The 18,848-nt window shown below is 54.0% G+C and overlaps 1 protein-coding gene across 1 annotated transcript in view; it reads right to left on the reverse strand.

The window, feature by feature from the left end:
* The window catches only part of RAB6B (RAB6B, member RAS oncogene family), a 55,311-nt gene extending 39,970 nt beyond the window's left edge, over positions 1 to 15,341 (reverse strand). The window contains exon 1 of the mRNA XM_068547314.1: positions 15,115 to 15,341. Coding sequence (XP_068403415.1) covers positions 15,115 to 15,184 — 70 coding nt within the window. The 5' untranslated portion in view covers positions 15,185 to 15,341. The remainder of the gene's footprint in view (positions 1 to 15,114) is intronic.
* Positions 15,342 to 18,848: the final 3,507 nt, after the last annotated feature.

Genomic DNA, 18,848 nt, shown 5'->3' on the forward strand with positions numbered 1-18,848 from the left:
TTACGTCAAAATAAAAAGTTAAAGGAAAAAACGAAATATGATGATTTTTTAAATTATGCACACACATACATATGTGTGTTATATCCCTGTCTCAGATTCTGCACACATTCAGGAAATGGCTTGTTCTGATTAAACATTGTGGTCAATGTGAAATTTTCCTAAGGAAATAGAATATAACTGTACTTGGCATCAACAGTCTTCACCAAGAACAGGGACCTAGCTGGGCATTGGGGAACTGTTGTGAGCCCTTCTAACCACAGGCCAGGAGATGGAGTAAGCCTGGACAGGACAGCTTGGTGGGCAGAACCCTGGCATAACCACCATGTGCTCATGCTCACTTAGATGCATGCAAACACACACACACACACACACACACACACACACTCTCTCTCTCTCTCTCTCTCAATCCAGCAGGCACCAGAAGCCCTGGTGTGTGGGGGAACTCTCTAGTACCCCTGGTGTCTTAGCTACGAAACTGAGAACCTCATCAAGGATGATGTCTTCAGGACTTCTTGAAAACCACCTGAGCCTGAGCACACAGCTCATGTGGGCTGCAGAGTTCCTCCCCACCATGGCCAGCTCACCCACTGTCTGGACCCTCTCTACCTCACTGAGTCATCTTGAACACTCTTCTCAGCTTCAAAGAGGTGCTGGGTCTCCCCTCCAGGTCCCAACAGCAGCATCAGCACCTGCTAGCTTTGAGTGCTAGCCACTCTCCACCCCCAGCTAGAACAGGAGCCCCCGCCTGCGGTGCACACACTCTGGCTTGGCTTCCCTGGACAGCCAGACCTGGATGGGCAGGATGCACTCCATTCCAATTGGCTTGAGGCTCAGCCCAACTCTAGTCAGACCCTACGCTGGCCAATCATGTCACATGTCTGAGTAGCTGCATGGGTGCTGTGAAGAATTCATCCATAGTGAGGATATGTATGTTTGAGAGAAGGAAGAAACACATGCTAAATTCCCACCACCAGCTGATCTTTTGACAAGGCTGGTGTTAACGCAATTTGGTAGTTTATTTAACTAAGAGGAACTATTGGTTCATCCACAGCATGGAGGCTGGCAAAGTAATATACGTACATGCTCACATTTATACTTCTCTTCCTAAGGCAAATTGCTGGTGGCATTGCTATTAAAAGCCTCATTCACAGGGAGAGGACAGTGGGGCAGTGACAATGCGTGGACAGAGTGCTGAGAGCCATGGCTTGTGTTTTCCAGATTATCAGCTGAGGTCCAGTCAGAGGGGCCTTGTGACAGTGGACCCACAGCCCCCATCCAAGGGGGCCCAGCTGTTGCCTGGCCATGAGATCAAGCTCGCCCGGTCAGGTGGAAGGTGGCCTCAAGGTCACAGGCTGCTGGAGGCATGGCATCCTTCAGAGGAACCCTGGGCTGGCGCTGACCAAGGGTGCTGACTCCAAGGCCTCCCCGAGCACAGGGAGCTGTTCCTGGCACTTGTGGGGGCCCAGCGCCCCCTCCTGTCCCTGCATACCCTCACACAGCCTGCTCACTCTGTGCACCTTGTTGCTTTGCCAAAGAGGAAATGGGCACAATCCCAGCCCCTGCACGTCCAGAGCCAGCTGGTGAGGGAAGAGTGGATGTGGAGACCTCCCCATTCAGTCCACAGAAAGAAGACCCCTCCTGCCCTCAGGATGGGCTCAAGGGCACCTGCTCAAGATTCACCTGGAGAGTAGGGATGGCCTTCCAGGTGAAGTTTAGAGATGAGGACCATTGTTTCGGGGGTGGAAGATACACTCTAGATCTCCGGACCCCTGGGCCTGAGAGTGAGCACAGGACCACCCAGCAGGCAAGGAGGATTCTTTGTCTCCAGCCCTTGTGGACCAGAGATGACTGCTGGCCAGGCACTGAGGTGGCCGGAGGGCCAGGCTGGGGAACAAAGAACTGGGCGTATATCCAGGTCTGCCCCTGGACTTGGATGCCAGGGTACCAAGAAGATGTATCCAGGCTCACTTGTCCCATCCCACAAGCTCCAGGTCCTTAAGGAGCCCTTCTCCAAAGCAGCACCACAGAGGGTGTGAGCCATCGAGGACTCTGGAACTAATTTTGTCCAAGCCTCTCACTGAGCTAGGAGATGTGAGGTCAGAGAAGAGGGGCCGCTTGCCCAGGATCACATGGCCCCAGGGTCACGGCCAGATAGTAACTCCTGGTACAGAGCCAAGAGCTCCACTTCAGAGGTTTGCCTGAACCCATCAGGCTTACAGAAGTATGCTCAGGACAGGAAGATCATGCCTCCTGAAGCCACAGTGGAAACACACAGCACGGGAGGAGCAGCAGAGATTAAAACTCACTAAGGCCCTGAGGTCTGGCTTCTAGAAGGATCACAGATCACAGTGGCCTCAGGATACCAAGTCATGGCAAGAAGGCACCTAGAGATCATCAGATCCAGTCCTTCACGTAACAGAGGAAAAATTGGAGGCCCAGGAAGCAGGAGGGTTTGCTCAAAGCTGCACGAAGGGAGAGCAGTAGCAGAGCAAGAACCAGGACCTGACTCCCGGGGCCTCCCTCCTCCCACGGCCCCAGCCAGCTGCTTAACCAGGAGCAGGTCATATCCCTCACGGAAGCTCCAACTCCTTGTCTGCAAAAGGAGGACATCTCTAAGGTGTGTCTTCCCTGGAAAAATCTTCACCCCATCTGTATTAGTTATTTGTTGCTGTGTAACAAATACCACAAAGTTAGTGGATCAAAACAACATACATGGGCTTCCCTGGTGGCGCAGTGGTTGAGAGTCTGCCTGCCAATGCAGGGGACACAGGTTCGAGCCCTGGTCTGGGAAGATCCCACATGCCGCGGAGCAACTAGGCCCGTGAGCCACAACTACTGAGCCTGCGCGTCTGGAGCCTGTGCTCCGCAACAAGAGAGGCCGTGACAGTGAGAGGCCCGCGTATTGCGATGAAGAGCGGCCCCCGCTTGCCGCAACTAGAGAAAGCCCTCGCACAGAAACGAAGACCCAACACAGCCAAAAATAAATAATAAATAAATAATAAATAAATTAGAAAAAACAACAACATACATTTATTATATCCCATTCCCCTGGGGCAGGAGTCTGGGCACGGCTTTCCTGGGACCTCTGTTCGCAGTCTCACAAGGCTACAATCACGGTATTGGCAGGGCTATGTTTCTTTCTGGAGCTCGGGGTCCTCTTTCAAGCTCCTGTCTGTGGTGGCTGACCAAATTCAGTCCCTCGTGGCTGGAGGACTGAGTCTCCATCTTCTTGGGGGCTACCGGCCAGGGGCTGCTTTTCCCCTAGAGGCCACCCACAGTTCCTCACCACATGACCCCTCACTGCCCTCTCACCACATGGCAGCTCACGCCTTCAAGGCCAGCAGAGGAGTCTTTTAGAGAAACAACCATGGGAGTGACAGCCCATCATCTTTGCCATACTATGCTGGCTAGACGCCAAGTGTCGGGTTCCATCTGCATTCAAGGGGAAGGGACTAGGCAAGGGGGTGACTCATTCAGGGTCACCTTAGGTTGTACCTGTCAAACCATCTCGCATCCCTAAAAGATGCCCCCTCTACTCTTCCCTCAGCCCCTGCCTCCTCTCCTGCGGCGGTGTTAGTGGCTGGTCATCTGCAGCAGAAGCTCGCAGGTCTCTCCGTTTAGGACTGAAGCCCCCAGTTGCCCTGCACGGAGGCTGTGGTGGGCAGGGGCTGTGACTACCTCACCATACATTTCCCACAGCACTTCCAGCCCCTGAGGTGAGGTGGACAGATGAGTGGACATTGCTGTCCAGACCAGAGCTCTGGCTTAGAGGACCCTTTCTCCATGACGGAGAAAGGGGAGAAGCTGGCTCTTCTGGCCCAACACCTGGGGTTCTGCCCTCTTCTGATGCAGGTGGGAGAGAACCAGGGTGGGTGGGCTGGCAGGGCACCTTTCCAGGCCTGCATTTCACATCCTGACGTGGGCAGCAGCCGGCAGTGCTTTGGCTGGATGTGGGGGAGTGATGGATTAGAATCAGGGGAGAATCTCCGGATCCTGGTGCTACAAGTAGGATCTGCTAATATCCCTAAAATAAGTGGCTAATCTGAGAGTGGCTTTTTTTTTCCCTAAAAATAAACCCTTCTCAGAGGTGCTCTCTACACAGAGAAGAGCAGAACCAAATAATCTCCTGGCCCCAAGGCTTGACCCTACTTGCAGCAGCCCACGCTGGGAACTGCAGCGTCCCAGTGGGGCAGAGCCAGCTGGCCTTGGGGACGGAGAGACGAGGCTCTGTCTGCTCATGGAGGCCCGGTGTCGCAGCACTGGGGCCGTGGAGCTGAAGAACGCCCCCCCTCATCTCCCGGGGCCGAGGCGAGAGCCCGTCTCTCCACTCCTGCTCTGCCTGGCGAGGGTCGTCGGCCTCCTCACAGCTGCAGCCCCCACCCCTCAGCTCATCCTCCACATGAATACAGAATTAGTCCCGCCACCCCTGTGCCCCAACAAGAATCAGTGCCTCCACAGGACCCTTTAATTCTATTGGTCGGGGCCCCGGGACGGAGAGCACCATTGCCTAGAGCCTTACGCCACCCGGGCTTTCCCAAGGCCGCAGCGCGTGGCGGCCAGCAGGCCTGTGAAGGTGCGCTCCGGCACCTGCGTCTGGTGGGGGGCCTCCCCTCAGTGCCTCCATGGCCCTCTGTTCCCTGCACTTCCCGACTCCCCCCTCTCCTTCACTGGATGGGGAAATACACAAGAAATGTGTGTTTGAATGCTTTACTTTACCCTCTTCAGTCTGTGTGATGTTTATTCCCCGCTCGTCAACAGGGTCAGAACAGAACATTTTCTCTACCTCTCTCGGAATCCGCACGCCTCCCCTAGAGGGACCTGACGCCCATGAGGAGGTCACACTCGCAGCTCTGCAGTCCCGAACCAGGGATGTGTCTCTTGGTCCTGCTTCTGCCCCGGGATGGGGGCAACGGGGGTACCCAGCGGGGTTTCGAACAGGTCAAAGCTGGGCTGAGTTGCTTGCGGCCAGCTTCCAGGCCGTTTTCTCTAGGCCAGCAGCTCCGGGCAGGGGTGACACCTCTGCTGAGCACCAGCCGAGGGCACAGGTCTCCTTACCCACTCTGACCTCACAGACCATTAACGTGGCCCTGCCCACAGGGGCCACTGAACCGTGCTGTGACCACTGACGAGGCATAATTAGGATATTCTCCCCCTACCAGCTACACCGGCAAAGGAATACCCAGGTGGGGCTCAGTAACCTCCATGGGCGGAAGACATGAGGGGCAGGGAGCAGAGGTTACCAGGGCTTTGGAGGGTGGCGTTTCAGGCCTTGAGAACAGACCATCAGACCGTGAGCGGGCCTGCGGGTGGGGGCCAGGTTCAGGAAGGCAGCCCCCTGTCTCCACGCCAGCTCCCTGGCTCCCACCCTTTGCCTTTTGCACAGCCAGCTTAAGACTAGGTTTCTGTTTCCAAGGCGGGGCGGGAAGCTCTTCCCCACACAGTCCTCCCTCAAGTCCTCAGGGACGCCTGAGCTGGCTGGGGAGCTGGAAGCTGGCAGAGAAGAGCAAGGGAATCTATGGAAGGAAGCAAAGGAAGGGAGTCCGGTGTCTGCTGGAAGAGAAGCCCAGCAAGGGAGGCAGTGGCAGGAGGCTGCACAAGAGGCAGCAGCTCACACACCCAGCGGCCCGCTCCTCTCCAGGTGTACACCCGCCCTGAGCAGCTGGCAGACGGGAAGAGTCTGGAAGGGCTGCCAGCAGTCCCGGAGCACCCAGGGCATTGTGGAGGCTGGAAGGGCAGAGGAGCTTAAGGCAGCCAGTTTGGGTACATCTGGGGACAGTGTGGTCTTGCAGAGAAGGACAGAAGTCCCTCCTCTACAACCCTTCACTGTTCCTGAGTCCTCAGTCAACAGAGAAAGGATCAAGAAAATGTACATTCCCAGCAGAGGTGAACTTCAGGGCCGGAAGGAAGCTCAAGCTGATACCTGTCACAAGGCCTCCTCTAAATTCCATCCTCTGAATGTTCCCAGCCGGCCTGGTTCAGGATCTCCTGCCTGCAAGTGGGCCATAGCCTTGTCTTCTAACCCATAAGCATGTCCCTCCTTGGTTGAAGCCCCCCATTGGGTCCCGGCTGCCTGCAGGGAAGACCCAGACTCCTGTGCGTGGCCTGACCCTGCTTCCCCAGGTGCAACTCCTCCCACCACGTTCCCCCAACCACGCCAGAGCCCAGCCACGTGAAGGATACCCAATTCCCTGGAAGGCCCATGCCCATCACAGCCCTCAGCCTTGGCACAGCTGGGCACTCTGCTCATGATGCCTCCCTCACCTGCCAGTGAATTCCTGCTCACTGTGCACCACCTCCTCCAGGAAGCCTTCCCTGATTCCCCAGCAGACCACACACGCAGCCTTGCTTGTGTAGTTAATACTCACATCAACACTGGCTGAGGCTTATGATCCACCTACCTCGGTCCAAGAACTGTCCCACTCACAACACCGCAGACCCTCCAGCCTGCAATCCCTGGGCCGTGTCCTCAGGGAAGGACAGTGGCAGTGAAGTTGAGGTGCTCTGCTTGTGAGCAGCTGTGGGGCCACAGTGGGTCAGGGTGAGTCTGTCCCCCTCCCTGCCAGGCCAGGCAGCAGGGAAAACGCCGGCCAGTGAGTCAGAGACCCGGGGGTCCTTCCCAGCTCAGCAATAGCAGCTTCTGGGTCCCGCACCCTGTGTAAACACCTTCGCCTCTCAGAGCCTCACTTCCCTCATCTACAAAATGGATAAGCAGCTCTACCTGTCAGATCACAAGAACGCTGCCCTGCAGCTCACTACACAAAAACGGTCCATCAGTGATTCTCCAAACCTTGCACCCCTACTTCTCTTCCCCTCATACATCTACGAGCAGCGGGGGAGGGGGGGTGCCGTCACTCTTTCACCAACAAAATTACCTCTTACTGGAGCATTTAGCATGTGCCACATATTGATGTATTAGACACATCTTGAAAGTCCAACAAGGTCATAAAGACCCTACTGTCTTGGAGGGAAATGAGCACCGGGGGTCCTCATTTCTGAGGACCTCTCTGTCTGGGTGTTACATCCCAACACCCAGACAGGGAGGGCCAGGCTGGGGTGGAAGCCCAGGGCTCAAGAGGATGCCGTTGGTGATGGAGCTGGAGTAGGAGCTGGGACTGGTCTACTGGGGACACCGCATATCCCTCGTGGCTCTGGCCCCTTCCCAGCCCTCCCTGCTTACCACCCACCCACCTGGCTACAGAAGGAAGTGTCCTGGAGTAGGAGTACCTGGGAGCTGTCACCCATTCTGCTGTCCTCTGTATGGGATAAATGCCTGTCAGCAGGAAGGGCAAAACAGCTCCATCTCTGTTGCCTGGCAACCTGAGCCCAACACATCATCAGAAGGGATGAACCAGAGCACCCTGAGGGCACAGTAGGTAAGGCTGGGCCCAGGTAGGTGGGCCTAGAATGCTGGCCAAGAGAAGAGGTGGCAGACTGGAGAGGACCCTGCACTGGAGCCCAGGGCAGTTCCAGGGGAAAGAGTTGGCAGAGGCCCTGATCCCATGCATTCATCCCTGCAGCCCCTCTGACCTGTGCCGTGCCCAGCTGGGAGTGTTACTGGCTTGGCATCATACTCTAAGCTGGTGCTGAATTACAGAACCACTTAGAGTTCCACTGGCCCTAGTGATCACCAAGTCCACTAGCCTCCAGGGACATATCGAGAAAGCGAAAGATGGGCTGGGGCTAATCCAACCACACGGTCAGCTGGTGGCAGACCCTAGACAGCATCAGGGTCTCCAGGGCCCTGATATCTCCAGCCCTGGAGGGAGAATGAGGCCAGAGGAAGGGCTACCCCCAGAGCAGGTAGGAACCAGCTTCTCAGTGTGACTGGTTCTTCCCTTCTGAGTAATGAGTTCTCAGCTAGAACCTGGGGAGGGTCCTTCCTCCATGGCAGTGGGCTGCAGGCCGACTTTGAGGACTTTAGTGCCCCCATCCCTATCAGCTCCCTTCAAACCATCCGAGATAAGCAGCTCACCCTGTATGAGAACGGAGTGCCTTCTATGCAACCCAGCTCCGTCAGCCTCCCACGAGGAGACCCTGCTTCCTTCCGAGAGCCCACTGCCCTCCTCCCGGCTCAGGCACCCAGCGCCCCTCGCCAGCCTGGGGGAGTCAAAGGCCTCCTCCCGCCCACCCCCACGCTGTGCTTACAGGCTCCTCCTCAGCAGAGAGCGTGGCACGTAATTCCCTAGGAGGCATTTACGGCGGACCTCGTTTCCGCCTGGGCCTGGGCCTGCCTTTGAGGCACGAGGCCCAACAGTCCATGGTTTCTCATGGTGACCTGGGTTCGGATTCCAATCCTGCCACATGAGCAGAGAGCCCTTGGACGTGACCAGCTCTCTCTGAGCCTCTGCTTCCCGGCCTGCAAAACAGGGTGAACCCCACGTCTATCCACAGGGTGCTAGGAAGATCACAATGCCTGTGTGGAGCCTCGGGCACAGTGGGTTTTCCCAAATGCCCACTGGGTTAACTGGGGGAGGACTGGACCCCTCCTCATCCACCCTCCTCTCCAAGCCCCTAGAATGACAGATCCTCCCCCAGCGGCGATGTGACCAGGCCACTCCCCAGCTGAGGATCCTCCACCAGTTCTCCGCTGCCCTCGGGATAAAGTCCCAGCTCCCGGCCGAGCCAGCCTCTGTGACCTGCCCTCACCTCATCTCCAGCCACAGGGGGAAATGGGTGAGCCAGTTATCCCAATACTGGAAACCCCTTTCTCGAGGGAAACCCCACTAAAGCAACAAGCCCATCCCCCGACTGCCCAGGCCCTGGAAGAAAGCTGTGGTCTCCAGCACGGAGCGCACCCAAATGAAGTCTTCCTCCCTCGCCGGTCCTGCTGGAGCTCCAGGCTGCCACTCTTTTAATGCATTTTATAGAGGTAACTTTACTGTAAAGGCTCCATTCTGCCCTCAGGGGTGAGGTATCATCTGCTTTCTCCTGAACCCTGGTCTGTCCATTGGGTATGTCACCCCCCCGGGAACAGGTGGCACCTGGCCGAGTCACTCAGGCTTCCACCGGCTTTGTTACCAAGAGACCAGGATAAATATGCTTTTCTACTAAAAATAAATCATTTTACTAAAATGATAACATATTCACGGTAGTGAAAATTTACTTTTTAAAAAAGATCCCACTTAGTTCAGGGCCAAAGTTACCGAAATAAAAAAGGGAATTGGAAATTTCAAGTTCAGTAAAGAAGCTCTCTTAGGAGTCCTCAGGCGTTAGGAATCTGCATCCTTTCCTGCCCTGTTCCAGGAAGCAGAGACTGGCTTCCTCATCATCACGGCCCCCTCAGGGCTTAAGTGCCCAGCCCTGCCTGCAGCCCCATTTCCCGGCAGCCTGTCTTTTGGGCTCTAACAAAAGCTGCCCATCTCAGGGTGCGTCAGGTACTTCTCCCTCGCAACCTCCCCCATCTTCTCTGTGGTGAGAAATGGAAAAGGATGACAGCCAGATACACAGACAGACAGTGGAGGAAATGCCCAGTACAGTAGTCCACCCCCAATGTTTATGAATTTTGCTGTTCCACCTAACCTTTCTTCACCTTCCCCAATGGGTCTGTCCATCAGTTTCTCTAAATGATTTACACTGAGACCAGAAAGCCCTGCACATTCAAAGGCTCATTCATTCTGCAACAGTGGAAGAACGGTTGGGGAGGACAGGGGCACTTTGCAGCCTGGATGGGACACAGATGGTACCACCCTCAGGCCTGCCCTGGGCGAGCTTGCAATGTCAAGGCAACACCTATAAGGATAAATATTCATGGGCTGATTTTAGGGATTTAATAAGTAACAAAAGGACAATGAGGTTATTTTGTTATATTTTAATGGTATTCATTATAATTTGGAGGCTGCAAATGATAATGATAATCAGACCATGCAAACGATGGTAATTACTGTTACACCTGCACCACCAGAACGTGTTCTCACAGTTTCTTTTTTCTCTTCTGGCTAGTTCTCGAGTATCTGTCATCAGCACTGAGGGTGCCGCTTTTCTCTTATACCAAGTACAGGTTAATTCTCATCTTGGTGTCTGTCTGTCTGATCTCACACCCAGCTCTTTAAACAAATAAAGCAAAGGTTCTGGGCCTGCGCCTGACATCCAAGGTTCCCTCTCTCGTTCCAGCCACTGAGGCAGGGAGAAAAATTGGGAAGAGAGAAAGCAGGACCAAGAAGCTGAGGCACAGAGCCACTTGGTGATTCACTTCAGATCTCAAAGTGAGCTCTGCCGGGTCTGGATGTGTCCCTTCCGCCCCACCTCTGGTGGCCTTGCTGCTTCTCAAAGTTCTGCAGAGACGGTGGTGGGGATGGGGGTGCCCTGAGAAATTCAGCTTCCGTGAGATGAACGGTGAGGTGGGCATGACCAAGGCTAAATGAGCCAATCCTCTATGAAAGACTCTGTAAGTGTTGCAGATAAAAATCTTCTGGCTTGAGAAAGCGGCAGGTGTCAGGATGAAGAATCCTATTCCAAAGCGGCCTTGACTCCTGTCGCTTTCAATCTACTGATGGGCCATCAGCAAATCCCACACAGCAAAGATCTCTCATCACTTTCAAATGAGATATTTAATGAGCACAAACCTCCTGCAGGCGGAGAAGGGGGAAGGATGACTAAGATGACTAGTCACCTTAAGGTGCTGAAATCTGTCCTTAAGGGGCTTAAAATTCAGTTAGGGTTTTTGTACCTAAAAGAAGTTAATAAGCATTTTAAAATCATGAGTAACCAAGACAACAGAGGTCTTGGGGCAGCATGTGATTGTTTCTAAAAATGTTCAGAAAAAAACAAAGCTCCACCATGGTGAGTGCCCAGCTAGGCTGGGCACAGCAGGGCCAGCAGGTCTAGGAGGAACCAACTTCTGGGATGGGCTTCAGGCACAACCACCAGGCCAGCGGTGGACTCCCTGTGTGGCTGTAGCAGTGTGGGTGGGGGGAAGGCAGGGGTCAGGCAGGGCCCAGCCACAGGTGGGGAGTGGGAGCCCTCCTGGCAGTGAGGACGGGGATGAAAGTGGAGGGACAGCCCCTTCCCTCTCAGCAGTAGCAGCCAGACGCCTGCGGGTCACCCTTGTCCTCCTGCTCCCCACCCCACACACTTCCTCTATGAAGCGGGGAGAAGAGCAGACAAAGCTCCCTGAAGAGGGTGGGCCTCTTGCAAGACCTACTCCCTGCACTCGGCCCAAAGAAGGAGTACCAGCATGCTGCCTATAGAAGCGTCTCCCCCGCTGAAGCCTTTAGAAGGCGCCTCTGACACCTGCCCCCAAAGGTGGGCAGGACGCCCTGCTATGTGCTTCTACAGCAGCTGTTCCTCCCTCATCACGGCCCTCGCAGACCTTTACTGTAATTACATCCGCAGATGTCTGTGCTCCCCAGTGGACTATAAGTTCCACGAGGCAGGGATACACTCAAAGATCTGATTGAATGAATAAATGGATGCTGGGAGGAGGAAGGGAGAGAGGCGGGTGGGGGAGGGAGAGAGGGATGGTTGAACAAATGAGTAAACAACCAAAGCTGCCTGCAGGGTCACCATGCTGCACGAGTCCAGGGATGCCACTCACATCGTGCTCGGCATGGATGGCACCTCCAGCAACACAACTGCCAGGGGAGGACAGGAAGGTGGCTGGTCAGAGGGAGAAGCTGGCCTACTGGCCTCAGCCTGGGGAAGGAGACCAAACTTGTGTCCATCAGTCTTCCTGCTCCGGCTGGAGGAGTCTCAGGGAAGGGAGGTGAGCAGAGGCCAGAGTGCAGCAGACACAGCCCACATCCCCCTCCCTGCCACACACACTCGGAGAAGCCCTGCGTGAAGCTGGAGCCCCACAGAACGCCATCAGAACTCAGGAGGAGGGCTGTGTCCCCCAGGTCGAGCTCCTTCCTCAGATATCTGCTCATGCCTGCCTTCTCTGGATGCCACCAAGTGCCCAAGTCGGGACTGGTGTGCATCACCCCCTCTTGCCCCCTCCACTGCCATCAGCACAAGGGCAAGGCCAGCAGGCCCAGAGAGCCATCTGAGACCCAGCAGGATTGCACAGCCTCCCCACTGCAAGGAAACCCTTCATCCTGGGTTCACAGCAACCTCTCCACAATCCCTCCCCCTGCCAGGCTGATACTGGCCAGCCTGTATTCCATGCTCCACAGTAAGGCAATCATTCTGCTGCTAGGAGGGGGTACTCTCCCATGGGCTAGAGGTATTCTCTCCAGAGTGGCTCCTCAAGGCTTCCCACCCAAACCAGGTCCCTGGAATCTCTGATGGCCCGATGCCCCTGGGATTATCTGGTCCTGGGCACCCTCCTCATCACCGGGCTCCAGGCCGGGCACTCCTCTCTGGGATCCAGCTGTCCTCGCCCACTGGCCTAGAGAGATGCTACCAGTAAGCCAGGCACAGGAAACAGGAGAAGGCCAGTTCCTTCCCCTGGCCCCTTTCCAGGGGACTCAGCTCATATAGGCCAGCCCATGCTGTTCTAGAAGTCCCTGTTGTGCTCAGCTGACCCAAGTTCCCTGTGTACAGAAGGGGAGGTACCTCCAAGGTCACACAGGGAGGGAGACCCAGGGTGGAGGTGATGGCCAGAATTCAGTGGGAATTCAGAATTCCCTCCACCACACAGGCTGTAGAGGATGTGGGCACAAAGGACCAACACGTGTAAAAGTGCACGCAGGCAAGATGGAAGCCATGGCTGCGGTGGCAATTCCTCTGTCCCACCAGGCTCAGGGATGCACATGTCTCCTGCCTAACTCAGGGACCCCAAAAACTCTGTAGAATTGAAGGTAAACAACCCACTAACGACACAACAAAGTGGGAGGAGGCTTTTCAGGGTCCTAGGGCTCCCTGCCAGAAGGGACCAGAGTGGCTAATAGCCAATCTCACGGATGGCAGTGCCTTTTTCCCTAATGACCATGTTCAGAGGGCCCAGAAAGCATGCTCCCAACCAACTAGCCTGGTATCCCCACCGGGTCACCCAACCCAGCCACAAGCCTGGCCAGAGTATGGCAACCCTAACCCCCTATCAGGAAAGCTCCCCAATTCTTGGCTTCCCCAATTCAAGGTCACCTTATTTCCCAAGGGCATGTTAGTGACTGGGAACAGGAGATGTGGTTCCAGTCCCAGAAGGGTTAACAACTCACAATAGGACTCTGGGTCCACACCCCATCCCTGGGGCTCGAACTTCCCATATAAACATGCTGGAGAGGTGGGGGCTCACTCTCTGAGGCCTTCAGGTCTCATTTCTGTGATTTTAGGGGCAAAGGGGGTTTGCAGGGCTCAGTAGGGGGCCTCAGCCCATCAGAGATTCCGTGGGAGCCCAAAGTTTTCGCTCAAACACACGAGACATTCTCCTCATCAAACCCCTGGTCCTTTGCTGAAGCATGTTCAGACTTGGAATAAACAAGTGTTTGTTGGGAACCTCCCATGGTCCAGGCCCTTTGAGAGACACTGAGGAAACATGAAGGGGTAAGAGAACTGCCCTTAGGCAACCATCTTACAGAAACTAAGGCTCAGAGAGGCTTTGAAATCTGCTCAAGGGAACACAGCTAAGAATTCAACTCCCAGGGCTCTAGGCCCGCTAAGAATAGCACTGGGATGTGAAGACCACCCCCACCCCCCCAAATCCCTTTAGGCACAAGGAAAAGTTAGTTTTGTGAAACTGGAATCTACTAAGATCAGAAACTCAGAGTCCAGGACACAGGGCTGGCTGCCTGAGTTGATTTTGTTCTGAAACGCCCAGCCTGGCCCCAAAACCCATGTCAGAACTTGACCACCTTCTGACACCCTTCTCTGAGCTGTAATGAGCAGCAGCAGGCAGGAGGTTGCTATGTGACCTCCACAACCCATAGGTACACACATCACAGCAGCACTGCTCCCGGAGCCCACCAGGTCCTCCCAAGGTTGTGTGTGTCTTGGCCCCTTGTACAGACAGGCACCAAACCAGGTGAACTGGACTGGTCTGTAGCGCTAGAGCTGCTGGTCCTGCTCCCAGAGACGGCCTTCTCCCACAGCAGAGCTGGTCAGGGCCCAGCTGGTCTCCCTGCAGCCCCAGGTGAGAGGCCTCTGGAGGGATGCTCTGAAAACCACTCCTTCCTGCAAGTGTCAGAGGGTCCATGCTCTTCAGCCTGGTCTTCCCACCTCGGGACTAACCTGGATTTCAGAGATGCTTTCCCTGGGGAGGCTGCTGGGCAGCACGGAAGCCATTTGTCTCCCCCTCTCCCCGGCCCCTGGCCCGCTGCCACGGTGACCTCCCCTCCCCCAAGAAGGGCGGTGAGCTGGGGGGTGGGAAGAATCCGCCGCCAACGCTCTCGGGAGGGGTGCTGGGAAGCCAGGCAGGGCGTGTCGCCTGGTCCTTTCTCTGCCCAGCCCCGGGCTTCATGGCTCTTGGTGTGAGGCGCCCCGTACCATCCCCCAAATCTGCCTCGCACTGGGGAACCCTTGCTGTCATCGCCCAGATCTCTGAGCCCCATAGGGGCTACTACACACTGGCGAAGGGCAGCGGGTCTAGAACCTTCTGTGCCCAGTCGGACGTAAGCCAGGGGAGGTAGGCGCCCTGTTCTCCCACGACCTGCACCCGCTCTTTTCAGAGAAGACATCTGTGGGTCTCCCCCCGCCCGCGGCCGTCTGCCCCGGGATCTGGACGTGCCCGTAATTACGGTTCCAGGCAGGGGCCCCAGGGAACCCCTCCGGTGCTGCGGAGTGGGGAGCGGCCAGACGCCAGTCCCGTCTCGTTCTCCAAAGAGGGGCGCCGTCCTCCCCGCGACCCTCGCCGGCGCCCCGCCACCTGCGCGGTCGCCCGCAGCCGGTGCCGCAGTGCGAGCGAGCCAGCGAGCCCGGAGCCTTCACGCCTCGGCCGGCGCCGCTGAGCGAGCCGCCGCCCACCGGCCCCCCCGCAACGCCGCACCTGCACCCGCACCCCGAGCCCCCACCCCAGATCCCACCCTCACCCCCACCTCCGGCCCCAGCGTCTCCTCGGCCCTTACCCTTGGCCCCTCCCCTGCCCGGCCCCGCCCGAGCCGGCCCCGACCTCTCATCCCCAAACCTCCCCTCTACCCAGGCACCGAGGGGCCTTTCCGAGCCGGGGCCGGGGTCCCAATCGGGTGGATGATTTGGCGGGGGTTAGACTCGACGCCAAGCCAAGAGAATAAGCGGGGTACTTACCACTCTGCTCCCCCAAGAACACCAACTTGAATTTTCTCAGTGGGTTCCCAAAATCTCCCCCTGCGGACATGGTGCTGGCAGCCTGGGCTGGGAGAGGAGGAGGAGGAGGAGGAGAAGCGAAGGAGCAGGGAGGGGAGAGGAGGAGGGCGAGGGGAGGCGGCCGGCGGTGCGGGAGCCGGAGGGGGAAGGGCTGGCTGCGCGCGTCCCTGACTCCCCAGCTGCGTCCCGGCCCCGGCCTGCGGCTGCGTGTCCGGCGGCAGAGGAGAAGGAGGAGGAGAAAGAAAGAAGAGGAGGAGGAGGAAGGCTGGGGCTGGGCTGCCGCGGGCGGCGCTTGACGCGGTGCGAGGGGCGCGCTCTGGACGCCCGAGGCGCGGCGCGAACAGCGAGGCGCGGGCGGAGCGGGGCGCAGGGACTGCGCGCAGGGCGGAGGAGCGCTCTCCCTAGCCGCACTAGTCTGCCCCCCTCCCGCCTCTCTTCTCCGCCCGCGCCTGCGCTCTGCGCGCTCCTCAGCCTCTGATGTCATTCGGGGCCTAAGGGGCTGGGGGGCGCCAGTCCACCCACCCGGAGCCCGCACCTGGGCGGGGAGAGAACCGCCTCGCCGTGCCTCAGAGAGGCCCTCGAATCGGGCCCTGTCTCATTGCCCCTCTACGTCGGTCTTCCCCACTCTACCCCTCCTTTGAATCCAGAAAATGACGTGAAATTATCAGGGGATATTCGTTTCTGGTCTTTAAACCTAAATGCTAGTCCCTTCCTCCACCTCCTGAGACACCGACGCACACTCAACCTGGCCATCCGAGAGGGTGGAAAGGAAAGGAGTGGGGGGTGAGCCAGGGTGTGGTGGACCGTGTGTGCGCAGACAGGCTCTACTGTCATCTTGTGCGTCTCTTGCCCTCCCTACCCTCTCTAGACCCAGATCCCTCCACTTGGGCACAATCTGTGGGGTCATAGGTGTCCCCACAGACATGCCCAGCGAGAGAGGAAGCACCAGTAAAAGGCGTACCTTCCTCAAACCAACCGCTCCTAAGGATCATTTTATCCTAAACCTAATGCCCCGTGGGAGAGAAGGAGCAATGAGGCTCTGAATGTCAGCACCTCCATCACCAGAACGGTGCCCTGGATCCCTGGACCCTGGGGCCACCGTGTTGACAACGCTGCTCCTTGCCCTGGCAATTAGGTGTATCTGGACAATGAGCTCCTGGAGCACAGGAGGGAGACCTCCCATTTGCCTCTGTATTCATCTGACCTGTTAAGGCACACAGAGTAAGTTGTGAGTGGGTGAGAACAAGGAGCAGGTGCCAGGTGTTAGAAGCACTCCCAACCCAGTCCTAGCATTCTGGCTAATGCTAGCTTTGAGGTTTTACAAAGCTGCCTCTACTGTACTGCCACCACGTGGTCTATGCTTTTAGGACTGTTCAATGAACATTTATTTGGGATTATAACCCAAATGTTTAGGAACATGTTGCATGTGTGTGTGTGTATTTCACACAGAGAGAAAAGTGAGAAGCAACCTTCATCTCTGGAGATTTCCAGGGGACATTTGTTGCCCTCTTTTTGACTTTCGTGGCTTGCTTGGGATGTCTCCCTGTCTGGCTCCATGGTTCGTTTACTTAGAGTCTCTCTTTCTCTCATTGCTTATTAAAAACCAGAGAGTGAGTTCCATGAAATCAGCAGTTGAGGCTCCACTACTGAATCCCAAGGACCTAGCTCAGAGATTAAGAAATAGTTGTTGAATGTTTGAATGAATGTCTAGAACCCAAATCAGAACAACTGTTCCACTTATTGAAGAGACTGTCTTTTCCCCATTGTATATTTTTGCCTCCTTTGTCGTAGATTAATTGACCATAAGTGTGTGGATTTATTTCTGGGTTGTATATTCTGTTCCATTGACCTATGTGTCTGATTTTTGTGCCAGTGCCATACTGTTTTGATTACTGTGGCTTTGTAATATAGTCTGAAGCCAGGGAGCATGATTCCTCCAGCTCTGTACTTCTTTCTCAAGATTGTTTTGGCTATTTGGGGTCTTTTGTGTTTCCATACAAAATTTGAAATTATTTGTTCTGGTTCTGTGAAAAATGCCATTGGTATTTTGGTAGGGATTGCATTGAATCTGTAGATTGACTTGGATAGTATGGTCATTTTAACAATTTTAATTCTTCTAATCCAAGAACATGGTATATCTTTCCATCTGTTTCCATCATGTTCAATTTCTTTAATCAGTGTCTTATAGTTTTCTGAGTACAGGTCTTTAACCTTCTTAGGTAGGTTTATTCGTGGGTATTTTGTTCTTTTTGATGCAATGGTAAATGAGATTGTTTCCTTAATTTCTCTGTTTGATAGTATGCGGTTAGCATATAGAAATGCAATAGATTTCTGTATATTAATTTTGTATCCTACAACTGTACCAAATTCATTGATGAGCTCTAGTAGTTTTCTGGTGGCATCTTTAGGATTTTCTATGGGTAGTGTCATTTCATCTGCAAACAGTGACAGTTTTACTCCTTTCTTTCCAATTTGGATTCCTTTTATATCTTTTTCTTCTCTGATTGCTGTGGCTAGGACTTCAAAAACTATGCTGAAAAAAAAAGGTGAGAGTGGATATTGTTGTCTTGTTCTTTTCAATAAGTGGTACTAGGAATACTGAACAGCTATGTGTAAAAGAATGAAGTTAGAACATTCTCGAACACCATATACAAAAATAGACTCAAAATGGATTAAAGACCTAAATGTAAAACCACATACTATAAGACTCTTAGAGGAAAACATAGGCAGAACACTCTTTGACATAAATTGCAGAAATGTTTTTTTTGGATCCATCTCCTAAAGCGAAGGTAACAAAAGCAAACATAATCAAATGGGACCTAGTTAAGCTTAAATGCTTTTGCACAGCAAAAGAAACCACTGACAAAATGAAAGGACAAACTACTAAATGGGAGAAGATGTCTGCAAATGATATGACCAATAAGGGGTTAGTATTCAATGTATTTAAAGAGCTCATACAACTCAACATCAAAAAAACAAAACAACCCAATTAAAAATGGGCAGAAAAACTAAATAGACATTTTTCCAAAGAGGAAATGCAGATGGCCAACAGGCTCATGAAAAGGTGCTCAGTATTACTAATCATCAGGAAAATGCAAATCAAAACCACAATGAGATATTACCTCACACCTGTCAGAATGTCTATAATCAAAAAGACCAAAGATAACAAATGTTGACAAGGATGTGGAGAAAAGGGAACCCTCGTACACTGTTGGTGGGAATGTAAAGTGGTGCAGCCACTGTGGAAAACAGTATGGAGTTTCCTCAAAAAACTAAAAATAGAACTGCCAGATGATCCAGCAATTCCACTCCTGGGTATATATCCAAAAAAAAAAATAATTCAGAAACATACATGCACCTCAATGTTCATAGGAGCATTATTTACAATTGGAAGCAACCTAAGTGTTCATCAACAGATAAAGACAAAGAAGATGTGGTGTATATATATATATATATATATATATATATATATATATATATATATATATATATATATATATATATATATATATATATATAGATGGAATACTACTCAGCCATAAAAAAGAATGAAATTTTGCCATTTGCAGCAACATGGATGAACTTGGAGGGCATTATGCTAAGCGAAATACGTCAGACAGAGAAAGATAAATACTGTATGATATTATATGTGGCAACTAGAAACTATAACAAACTAGTGAACAAAGCAAAAAAGA

The sequence above is a fragment of the Eschrichtius robustus genome, chromosome 6, assembly GCF_028021215.1.
Source record: "Eschrichtius robustus isolate mEscRob2 chromosome 6, mEscRob2.pri, whole genome shotgun sequence".
Classification (NCBI taxonomy): domain Eukaryota; kingdom Metazoa; phylum Chordata; class Mammalia; order Artiodactyla; family Eschrichtiidae; genus Eschrichtius; species Eschrichtius robustus.